The sequence below is a fragment of the Pterocles gutturalis genome, unplaced genomic scaffold (genome assembly GCF_000699245.1).
Source record: "Pterocles gutturalis isolate BGI_N339 unplaced genomic scaffold, ASM69924v1 scaffold16851, whole genome shotgun sequence".
Classification (NCBI taxonomy): Eukaryota; Metazoa; Chordata; class Aves; order Pterocliformes; family Pteroclidae; genus Pterocles; species Pterocles gutturalis.
In genome coordinates this window covers 24957-37422 of record NW_010103353.1, presented here as the reverse complement: position 1 = coordinate 37422, position 12466 = coordinate 24957, and the positions used below count along the sequence as shown (strand labels likewise).

Sequence of the window (12466 nt, the reverse complement as noted above, 5' to 3'; positions counted from 1 at the left end):
AACTCGATGATCTTTAAGGTTCTTTCCCACCCAAACCATTCTATGAATCTATGATTTTACTTTAAATGTGGTCAAGGGCTGCAGTCTACAGTAAGTCTGTCCATCTTCCCCCACTCTTAGTCCCCCTCTGCTACGTACCCATGTCCCAGCACTTCACCCCCAGCCTATCATCAAACCAGAGTTGTTCCACAGCTCAGAGCTGCAGAACACTTTAAAGATCCCATCCACACAGCAAGGTGGGATTATAACTGTGTACGCTCTGTTTTGTTCGTGACACTGAGGAACTCTCTGACTCAATACACCTTTCTCTTCCCAGCCATCATAAACCAGTTATTCTTCTTTCAGCTCAACTTCAGTCTGACACTTAACCATTAACTGTGTCTGTCTCTACCTAAAAATTATTTGAAATGAAACATTCAATTATGACTGAGCTTAAACACCCAGACACTGCTACCATTTGATTTCTTTATTTCAGAATTGAAAAAGCATTCCAGCATTAAACCCTTGTTCTCTCCAACAGCAGCCGAGCCACTAAACTGATGACATGCGGATTAACCAAACAGTCCAGCAAATCATTGGTGGAAAGGGCTGTTTGTGAGGCATCTGGACTGCCGTCTGAATCCATTCGATGTGCAGGCGTTTCACAGTCATTGCTCATTACCAACTGCTTCCCAGTGCAGTGTAATTTTGCAGAATGTCCTCCTTCATTTTCATGGAGAAGATCTCTACCATCACTTTGAACTGCAACCGTACCCATAGAGCTTGTTTCTTGAGACTGTGGAAAAACTTGAATAAGATGAGGCCCAAAAGGTATTTTCTGCAACTTTTCTGCTTTAAATGTTGAAAAGCCAAATTCATGGGCTGGTAATCTGCAGCCCCCTGGTTCACAGCCAACTTCCCTCTTCCTCTTGCATGAGGCACTTGCCCTTTGTTCTGCACCAGTGCTGCTGGAACACGGCTGCTCTGACACATTTGCCTTTTGACACTTGAAATACACAGCTACTGCCTTATTCAGGTACTGAAGATTGATTTCATGGGATGTTGCCTCAACCTAAGAAAACACCCAGGATACGCTCAGTTAAAAGGAGAAATGTTTCATTTCAGTGTTGCATGATTATATTCCACGAATTACTTTTGCTACATGAAGGGAAGGAATTTTAAATTCTTTCATTTTTTTTTTTCCTCAGGCAGCAGGAGGACTCAGAGGGAACTAAGCAAAATGTCAGTAATTCTCTGTTATAACTGCTGTAATGGGAGGAAGAGTGGGCTTACCTCTGTGGGATTTAGCCAGTGATCTCCATCACTGGGATTTTCTGCTGATTTTAGGGCACATACTAGCATTCGAGTTATTGCTTCTTCTACACGGGCTTCATGATCTGCATCCTGCCTCAAGGGAACAGAAAGTGTTTGGAGATAGGTTAGCACTTGGGTCTCTGCAGAAACATGGAAGATCTTGGGAAGAAATAAATGGCTGGCCTTAGTTTGAAAGCCATACTCATGTATGCCAAGTCAGTGAAAGGCTTCAGACTTTCGATGCTCCTACTCATGCATACAGCCCCCAACATGAATAACAGCACTGGGCTTGGTGCGACTGCTCATCCGAATAAGGACTTGCAAAAAAGAGATTCTCATGTGTATATATAATCTTTTCCCTTATTAGTGTTCTGTTAATTGAATCTGGTTCTTGAAATTACAATGCAATGTTAGCATTTAATTAGTATACGCATTTATAGAGCTCTTCAGGACTAGAAGGACCATGGAAGTACCTAGCAAATTTTATATATCTACATATTATGTCTAATTTAAGTACTTAAAACACGCAGGATGTTACATCAAGTCAGAAACTATCTTGGGGCTACAGAGGCACAAAAGTGAGTCTTACGGAAATTCAGGAAATATTTTATCATGTAACAGTAGCTGATATACTGCCGCAGTTTTAAACATCAGCAGAAGGAAAAACATGTTTCCTCTGAAAGATCTCCTAAAAAACTAAAAACTAAGTTGGTAACTGGCTCTTTGCATCATCCCTTTGTGCAGCTGGGTAGTAGCTAGTTTAGGATAGCAGAACAACACTTTATAGGATCCTTTTTCTTTTCTTTCCCACTTAATGGAGTTTCTTGTATACGGAAGGGAAGGGTATGTGGAAGGAAACAATGAGACTCTCCAAACAAGATGGGTGGTTTAGTTATTTCAATGACAAGTGCCTAGGAGTGGACACATAAATTCGCTTTCATCAAGATCCTTGGACATACAAGTTTTGGGGGAAAGATGTAACCTAGTCAACCCATAGCCCCAAACTGCCTAATTGTGGCTTCGGGAAACATGTCAAGCATGTTACATTACTCATACCGACTCTTGCTAGTGTGAGTGCTGAAGACAGTGATTCATCCTGCAACCCTGAGCAGAATTTGGGACAGAAGCAGGGGGAAGTACTCTTAGCATTTTGTGGCTTTGGATGCCTGGCTTATTAGTGGCCTCATATAACAAGACCCCAAAACACAGAGTTTGGTATCTACATGCGGAAATTATTTAAGGTGTTGCACTCTTGGCATTCATCCTGGTCTGCCAAATAACAGGGTTGTGCTGATTGCATGGGAGTATGTTAGGAAGCAAGGAATACTTTGAGTAGCTTACATCTAGATGAAAACAAATTAGACTTCTACTCTAAAGTCTTGCCAATGTAATTAATGGTTTCACTAGGACTATAAATGTTGGCATGATTCACATCTGTCAATGTGAAAGCAGCTGGTAACAGCTGCAAGCACGAACTGCTTGTTTTGGTAATGGGAATGTTCTCAGTATCGTCTCTTAGCATCCATGTCAGAATTTATTTTTATAGACTTTTTTATAGATGGATTGCGCAAGGCCTAGCAGTGCTGCCATCATCAGCTGTAGGGATAATTTCTGTAAGGAACTTTCACTTGGGTTGCAACAGCTACACTTGTTTATGGCAGCTGTTGATATTTGGGGAGGGGGAGTGTGTGTGTCCTGCATTAGCAAGATCCAGCCAACACTCCTCTGCTTATGATGCCAGACACAACTACCTGCTGTCACCAAACAGGATCTTGGTGACTTCTGCAAGACCTTCATGACCAGAAAGGCCACAGAGTTTAGTGCTATTTTTTTTTTCCCTTGGAACACACACAACAGCTAGAAACACCATAGCTAAGGCACTACTCAGCCATCTGGCCCAACCCATCCAACCCTGACCTGCTCCTCCAGAGGGGACAATTCGTGAGGCACAGCATAGGGTGCAAATGTGTGTGTTGACATCATGGTCTTTCCAAGCATGGGGAACGTAGCCAGTTCCTTTGAGTTACCTCAAAGGCTGCTCCATTTTAAGGCAGCCTTAAATGGTTGCTCTGCAATATCGCTGGTGCTTTCTCTGGCACTGCAGCCTGACGGTACTCGGGGCTATGTAAGAGGCTGGTGCGGGCTGTGGGCCCGCTGCCCTTTCTAAATATATGGTCTCATCTGGAAAATTCCTCCGTGAGGGAAACACCCAAGTGAGTTCCTTTGCTCTGCAAATGCTTGGTTTTATGTTGGTATGAGAAATGTGTCGTGTGGTCTTTGAACAGCAGCTGAATGTATGTGTTCATTCCCCTGCTGATTTCCAGTCTAATAAAGGGTGGTTTTGGTTTTGTTTTTTTTTAAAAGCAATAACTATTTTAGTGAGGCAGCTTTCACAGACCCTTTCAAAAGGTCTTTTTATATTAAGCTAGGATTAATGATAAAGCAATTTGATTCAGAAAACCTTCTGGAGCATTGAGATGATATCCCTGGAACCATCCCATACATACTGGTTAACATGAGCAAGAAAAATCAAAGCCTGGGGAAAAGAAAATTAATTAAATACTTGAGAAAATCCAACTCCAGGCAAATCAAAACTATCACAGAGAAATGAAAATTCAGAAATCCTCTGCCACCCACTTCCTATCGCATTAATCTGATTTAAATTCTAATTTAGCTCTGCATGTAAGCATGTGCTCGAGGTGAAGTTGCTGTTCTGTCATCCCCTATTCAGCACAAAGCCAGTTAGTCCATAAGAAATTGGACATGAAAAGTTGAGATTGTGTTTGTTTGCCCGATTGAGGTAAACTTGCATGTGACTTCTGCTGAATTGGGGCTTTGGATCTGGAACCCTGGAAGGTGCACCGGGAAAAACTGTATCATAAGGGCTCCTTCCTCCCCAGCCTCTGAATCCAGAACACCCAACAGGGCTGAACTTGGCAGGCAAGGGACAAAAGTCCATGCAGACATGGAAGTGCTATGTCGCCATGAGATAAAAAGAAAAATACCAGTTCAATCCAAGAGTTTATGCTGACAGTAATGGGGTCAATGGATTCCACATAGTGCCACCAGTGCCTTGGAACGAGCAGGACCTGCAATCAGAGACATGGCATTAGGGTACTAGCAGCAGCCTGAAGAAAGACAAGGTGTTTTAATTAGGGTGATGTGGGATGCAGAGGCAGACTGGGGCAAGGAATAGGGTTAGGGGGTGGAAGGTGGTCTTTATTTCTTCTAAAGAGCCTTTTCTCAAGACTTAAATGCCCACTCTCTCCTCCCATTGTGTCAACACTATCACATAAGAAGTGGACATGATCCAGAACTACCTCTCATCAAAACTCCTCCTCACATGAAGCAGGATTGTAGCCTGGTAACTGCTCTATGTAAGCAAGGTCTGGCTGTACAAAGGGAGTGCAGCTGGTGTAGCAGCAGAGCAGGGCTTTAGCAAAAGTCTCAGCCAAGCAGGAATTCTTTTGTAGACTCTCCAACTGAGCGGACTTCCCAGTTCCTTTAGAAGGACTGCCAGCTGGGTTCCTCAAAAAGCAGGAATTATAGTGCTTGTCTAGGTGATTAACAACGTGTAGCTTTAATTCTGGTAAATAATCACCTATATTAAACTTGTCACTTTTAGTAGATAGGCTTTTAAAAGAAGATGTCCCAGGAATCATGACAATCTAGTTTAAATCAGAGCTTTGCAACTATATCAGGATGATAGCTGTGACATAAAATTGATTCTAACCCATGGCTTTATGGTACAAAGACATTAATGTTGTTTTGATGATATAGTACAAGCTTTACAGATTACTGAACATTAGATTAACATAGAGCTATCAAGAAAAGCATAAAAGATGGTTTTTGACAGGGAATAAAAATGGTGAGAGACAGATAAAAATATACACTTTAGAATGGGGAAAGTGAAGCAATGATCTGTATCTGAATTGCAGACAATTCTTTTCCTTGCTAGACACAAATTACTTAAAAGAATGTTCTGCTACCTAGATAGCCCTGTGCTTCATTATATCAAAACACGGCTAATGAGAAAATGTCTGTGTAGGAAACAATGACTGTGGCCTTAGTCCTGCAAACGCTTATTTACAGGACAGTCTGAGCAGAGTCATTTTTTGGCCAGAGGACAAAATGTTCTCCCCAGGCTTCAATTTAAGTGAAACAACAAAAGCATTGGCTCTCCAAAGGTCAGAAACATTTGGAAATTGTACTTTAATCCAGTACAGCATATAAAGCAGAGAAGGAATTCAGGCTGTGGAGGGCCATTATTTAAAAAAAAAAAAATCACCAATTAGTTATTCCTGACATCTAAAAGAGTATGAAACCCTACACAGACTAAAGCCAAAACATGTTTTCTACACAGAACAAGTTCCAGAGTGGTGCTTTTATCATAGAAACCAACACTTTCTAGTGCAGTTGCTTTAGCTACAATGGGTTTGTCTGTTGGCAAGTGTTTGCCCCCATTTCATTGACTGCAGAATCGTACAAAAACCCCACTCATATGCTCTATAGGGGATCTTACATTGCACTCTGTTAAAGAATCTGTGAGACTTGTCTTGGAAGCGTGAGCTTGCAACATGCTGGAGAAGCGAAGACATTAGGGAACCGGGATACAGTGCAGAGCGAGTATGTAGCAAGGGAAAAAAAGCAAGAAGCAAATAAGGGAAGTGTATACACGTTTCAGTAAGAGGGGCTGCCTGGAAAAACAGGATGGTAACCAGGAATGGAACATGCTGGCTCAACACGACTCACACGCAAAGCAGAGACAATTGCTTTGGAAAGAGGCGGTATAATGAGGAGGAAAATACAATCCCCCGAGCTAGTCCGGTCTTTTCAAACCAAAGAGGAGGAACTTGGTCTTTAGAGAGACTGATCAGATTTTACATGCCAGCAGGTTAAGGGTAATAACTGTAAAGTTGTGTATTTCTGCAGCTGGCCCTGTTTGCTGACGCAACTTATAGAGAAGCTATGGAGCTGTCACTCCAAGAGGCAAAACAGCTACCATAAAAATACTTTCTTTTATTTTTGGGCAAACTTATCCTTGTTAAAATAAGGATTTATAGCAGCAAGAAAATTTAAATTATCAAAAAGCAAAAGGACTGAAGTTTTAAGGAAGATGAAGAAATGGCAAAAATAATTAAAAAAATATTATTGGCAAGGGAGCAGCAGAACTAAAAAAAAAAAAAATCCATCAAAGAGAGAAGTAGAGTAGGAGTCTTCAACTTTTACAAACTAGTACTCTTCTAGGTTTGCAAACTAGAAGCAAAAAACCCCTGCAACAAAACCAAACCAAACAAAAACCCACCCCCACCACCCCCAACTATCAATTCCACAATAAAATAAAGCAGACTTCCATATGTTTATGAATATGGGACACAGATTTAGCTACATTTGAAACTAAGTTTCAACAGGAAATGTGAAACTAAGCCACAGTGAAATAACACAAATAAAAAGTGCTGCAAACATTTTACAGGGAAAATGTAAAGTGCAAAAGCAAAACAGAACTATTCCAAGCTAAGAGGTAATTGTGTGTGAGCCTGCTTTCTACAGAAGATATCTAGCTTTGTGGGTTGGGAAGATACTGATCTAAACAGCAACCAGTCAGATAATTTTAATATTTAGGCTAGCGATAGACAAATATAGCAGATGAAGTCAAAGTAGGACAGAAATCTCTGAAAAGATAAAACAAAATTCTAGTCTGTAACAGGAAGAAAGAAACTAAGAGAACAGTTGGGAGAGCAAGTGGAGCAATGCTGAAGACTTGTACAGTACAGATAATAGAACAGGTTTAAATTCTCAATGGACGTGATTAGCTCGCTGCAGTGCAAAGGTAGGGCAAAGGTGGAACTGCTTCAAAAAGAGAGTGTACCCTGAAGTGAAATATTATAACAAGAAATTCCTGCTCATTAGAAACAGATATTTGGGTAAATGCGCAAGAAAAGGAAGAGCCAAAGAATGCCAGTGTGATGGGAAGAAAAAGATGGGGTTTGTGGGGAGACTCAAGCAAATCCCAGAGCTGCTTCCAACCCTGACAATGAAAAATAAGAGAAATAAATGCATAGTCAGGTCTGTGGGAGCACTGCCACCCCAGCCCCTTCTCTGTTGGCTGACTTGGGGCCAGCTCTGCCATCTCCCATGTGAAAATTCTTTCTTCCTTCCCCAAAACAGAATTATCAACCATCCACTACGCATAATGCTGCAGACAACCCTGAATTCTCCTTTACTAAAATCACTTAAATTCTTCTCCAACAAAAGCAGTTTTTTCCCTGCAACCCCTGTTAAAAAAGTATTTAATACACTTTGAGCTGCACCATTTCATTGCCTTTTAAAAAGTCTGAATTATTGCATTTCCTGACTTACTACAACACTTCTTTTTTATTTCAATTACATTTTTATTGGTTATTGAGGCTGTTCTGCTGTTTCCCACTTTAAGCCCAATCTGAAGTTCTCACCCCTTTTCTTTAAATGTGGCACACAGGGAAATCCCTCCCTGACTTCACTAAGATTTCTGCTTGCTCAGGGCTCTTGGTTAAAAGTCAGGGTCTCCCTGCGCTGTTGTGACCTGTGGCTGCCGAGCAGGATCCCATGGTGTGTTAGATACTGCAGCAGGAGCACAGAAAAAGAAAACATTGCAGCTATACGCAGGAACTTAGTGATAACTGTAGCTGTGGACACAGACTGAGTTTGGGATGTGTTTCTTTAGACTTTCAGAAAGCAGGCAAGCAAAAGCCGGGGAGGAGAGCTGCCGAGCAGCAAACCGTGGTGAGAGACAGCAAGCAGTAATGTTCATCTTTTTAAAAATCATTCTTCCCACCCTGGGATGATGTTTTCAAGGCTGGAAGGGAGTATCCTTGAACTCAGTGTGTCTGAGACTAGTTCATTTAAGCCTTTCCTTGCACCTTTGACTTCCAGAGCTGCACTGCAGCTCCTTAAGCTCCAGGCTGCACCTGGGACACGAGGCCAGGGAAGCAGGAGCACAGGCAGCAGGGTAGCGGAGTGCTGCCTGTAACACCACGGGTCCTGGTGTCCACCACCCCTCCTGTCTGGGCTAGCGTGGGAGAGAATGGCATTGCTCATGGGAGCCCAGTGTACAAGGTGCTTGCTCTCTGTTAGTAGGACATGTGCCTACCTTCAGACAGGCTGAGATGTTGCTTTCTTGTCTTTTTACCATTGTCTAGTTATATGCATGTGGATTAAGAGCAATTATATTAGCGAGTAGGAAGGAAGCAGGAAGCTGGTGAGAAGTGGGGCAGAGGAAAGAATGATCAATGATTTTGTATTTGTATAGCACCTCAGTTTTTTGTGACCTTTTCAGGTGGGTTCTCTCCTATTTTTAATCATCAAAAAAAGTTAAGCATCTATGTGCGTAGGCTCCTTTTATAGCCTGAGCTGAAGGACAAGATGGGACGAATGTTCCTGCAGGACTCTGTAAGACAGGGAGGATGAATCGCTTTGTAGAGGTGCCAGTTCTTTCCACTGATGGCAGACTGGACATCTGTCCTGGACAGGGTTTAAGTGGAGGGTGGCAGATCCTGCCCTCATGCTTTTAACCCTTGTCCCAGAGTGGGGGGTGGAAGATACTAGAACAGATGTGTTTTGCCCCATTTTCAGTCTTTTAAGCACTATTTGTATATTTCTGAAAATAATCAAGGTGTTACTAGAAATATTGCAGAATTGTTGAACAAATAAAATACCAATGCTTTGGGTGAAAACTCAATAGTTTGGTGAATACAAATCTACCAGCAATAAACCTCCTGCTCCATACTTGCCACTCAGCCTTGCAACCATCGCATAGGTGACCAGCTCCAAATATTTATAAGGAGCCCCTACATTAGTGTGACACAACTTGAACTTGTAACTTTGTGGATATAGTTATGTACAGCTGCACCCCTTGAGCTACTCAGCTGCCTATTTAAATAAGTTCTGCCTACTTAAATAAGTTGGATATCTAAATGTTATCATAATTTGTATCAAGAACAGATCACTAATGTACAACCAGAAGTTGCATTAAGACCTCTGTGGAAATGCAGCCAACAGCCACTGTTCAAGTACAAGATGAAACCTTATAAAACCTAAAGTCTCAGCCTGCTACCAAAGTTCAGAACAGAGATTCACCTCTGAACAATACAGTGAAAGGGCACAAAGGATGCAATCGAAGTGTGCATTGTGCATTGGTACAATGTTAGATGAAGGAATTCTGCTTTAAAGCCTTAAATGGGTGTAGAAAAAATGGCTTGTAGCACACAAGGACCAGAAGGTGGCATTAGACACATTAAGTTTTTGATACTCAAAAGCTGTACTCACCCTACATGCAGTTGCTCTCCTGAACACCTAAGAACACCTTTGTCTTTGTTTTTCAACCCTTTACTGTTACAATATCTACACCAGAATGTTCTGAGTACCCTCTGGGAAGGCGTGGAGATGCTATGCATTGTCACAAAATAAAGCTGGCTGCAAATTCTGCAGTGATTTTATTAATTCTACATGAAAGCCACTGCTAAGAATGTATCAAGATTGTTACTATTTAGGCATCCTCTCCCTTGTTAACAAAGGAGTTCTTCTAGGTTATTCCCTTCCTCTCTATCAAATGGCAGCAGTCCCCAGCCACCTGCTCCATAAACTTCTGGATTAAATGCTGGAATGTGTCACCCAAAAGGTGCTGCTAAAATGGATGAAGGCAATACCTCACTGCTTCATCATTGCTTCTACATTATTTTCTCCCCAGAAATCTGAACAGTATCTCCTTCATGGCAATGCAGACAACTTGTATTACTGTGTTGGCTCAAGGTCTTTTTTCCTAGCAAGATTAATTTGTAATTGCTTTAAGCCTATTTTAAATTAAGATCATATTAAAGGTTCACTCCCATACTTGATCATTCCAAAGGAAATTATAAATTGAAATAGTGTTGGGGATCGTGGATAATGCAATGCTGAATGGATATGGCATTTCTATCAATAGCAAAAATTCGTTCTTTGTCCTTTGAATTATTGAACACTGCCACCTTACAAAGCGCAGAAAGCAAAACTAACCATTTGCTTTACGAGTATGATTAGGAACTAATGTCGTGCAAACAATGAAGGTGGATGACAGATTCCCCATTTGCAACTGTACCAGCAGAAGAGCCTACTCTTCCCAGTTGATAGGCATCATCCTCTTGTTGGAAACTACTATCCTCTTCCAGTCTGTCATCTCACCAGTTCGCAGAAGTGTTCGTCACTCTGCCTCCTCAAACTTATCTCGATTAGCAAAAATCTGTTCTTTGAACTGTTGCCTAAGGCAGCTGGGTTTGCCAGCTAGGGGCAAGGGAACACTTGGACAAGTTGCTGAGCTGGCAGGTCAAAACAGGTGACAACAGCTGGCAGGAGAATGGTGAAAAGGCACTAGAAGTGGCAACACCACCGTCTTAAGCAGTTGGAGCAACGAACGTTGCAAAATTCCTTTGGAAAGGCCTGACAGTTTGAGATGCACAGGAGTGCTTTACCAGGACATGCACTGCTGAACAAATGAAAAAGGGTAATTCAGACTCCAAATACAGACCATGTTGATTAAATAAAGAAGGACACTATTTACGGCAGGAGACTAGGAATTAGAGTCCTGAGCCCTACTCTCATACTGCTGCTGGCTGCCTGTGTGACTATACTGCAGGCACTTGCAACTGAACTTTCTCAGTAAAACAGGGTTAATAATATCCTTGTAGATCACAGTGAAACTTCTGGATGGTGTGTGCTCTAAATGCAAGTATCATCATTATAATACACTGCTATTAAAGCAATAAGTCAGGCCAATGTTCCCTGGTGAAGGTTATTCACTATCAAACTATGAGTTCCTTTCCTGGCTCTACGTGCTCATTAATCAAATACATTTTATGGAACATACTGGTTTCAGAGTAGACAGGTTGGAGTACTGTTCAAGAAAGTCTTAAAGCAGATAAATTGGAGGTGATTGCAAGAACTGTGATGGAATTGGGCAGCTGATTGAACTAACTCTCCAAATGTTTGCGGTTTTTGTATAAAAAAAGACAGTAAAGTAACTGTGAGCAAAGAAGTTCCCATGCTGAGAGAAATATGTTAAGCCCGAGAGTAGAGTGTAAGGGAGGGGGAGTACCACAGTTGGTTTATTAAGATTTCCTAGCCCTTAATTAGCCAGTTAAATAATTTACTAGAATAACTAAAGTAATGTAAAGCTCATATGCGAAGGGTACCTGTCCTGGACTGAGTGTAACCACATGGGCTGTTGCGTTCCTGAACTCAGGGAAGTGTTTCAGATCAGGGTTGGCAACATTGACTTTGCTGAATATGCTGGATTCCTCATAAGGGATCCTGGTGGGATAAAGGAAACTGGTGTCACCAGGTGGGAAGAGGTGCCATCTCTTTCTGAAAATAGAGAGAAGATAAAAATGTATTCAATGCATGTCAGTTACAGCAAAGCACTAAAGGCAGTAGCAAGGTTTTCAATAAAACATAAATCTGCCTCGCTGTGTGAGTCTCCTACGCAGTGAGAACATAGGCAGTGCTTACAGGCTGTCTCGTAAAAGTGTTTTTGAAATATTCCACTTTTTAATTTTTTTAACTGAAAAGATTTACAGCTTCTCACCAATTATTTTTAAAAGGCAGATAATTTTTTTTTTTTTTAAAAAGCTCTCCCATCTGGTTCCTCCTTCCTCCCTTCTATCAGAGCAACATGCAGCATTTACAGATGCTCAGAGCATTAAAAATTGCTCTATAAACCAGGGGAAACAGTTTTTTTAGAGACAATGTACTATCAATTCACTGAATGAATAGCTGCTGTACCCATGTTTGTTTTAAAAGGAGGGTATTGTGCGTTTATAATTGTACCGGTAAAGGGGATATGATCTTCTGTTTCCTATCATCATCTAAAGTACTTATTTGGCTGTTAGTCACAAAACCGTCATTCTTAGTAAAACTTACCTTGATGCTCCTATACCACAGATAGGGCAACAGCACAAATAAAAACTAGACACATCCATAGACATCCTGAAACACCCATGTTTTTTGGTGTTATCAGTACTACATGATGACATGTGGCTTGTGTGGGCCACTGGGTTTATGAACTCACTGGCTTGATTAAATGCTCAGATGGAGCAGGACAGGGTGGTTCTGCTCATGAGGGTACTTAGGTTCCAGGTTGTTCTCTATGCGCCCAAAGAACTGG

The 12466-nt window shown here is 41.5% G+C and overlaps 1 protein-coding gene across 1 annotated transcript in view; it reads right to left on the bottom strand.

Moving 5' to 3' along the window:
* Nucleotides 1-455: 455 nt before the first annotated feature.
* HSPBAP1 (HSPB (heat shock 27kDa) associated protein 1) overlaps nt 456-12466 on the bottom strand; it is a 30347-nt gene continuing 18336 nt past the window's right edge. The window contains exons 5-8 of the mRNA XM_010086696.1: nt 11496-11667; nt 4299-4382; nt 1273-1383; nt 456-1051 (exon numbers count right to left, since the gene is read on the bottom strand). Of these exons, the coding sequence (XP_010084998.1) occupies nt 497-1051; nt 1273-1383; nt 4299-4382; nt 11496-11667 (922 nt within the window). The 3' untranslated portion in view covers nt 456-496. The remainder of the gene's footprint in view (nt 1052-1272; nt 1384-4298; nt 4383-11495; nt 11668-12466) is intronic.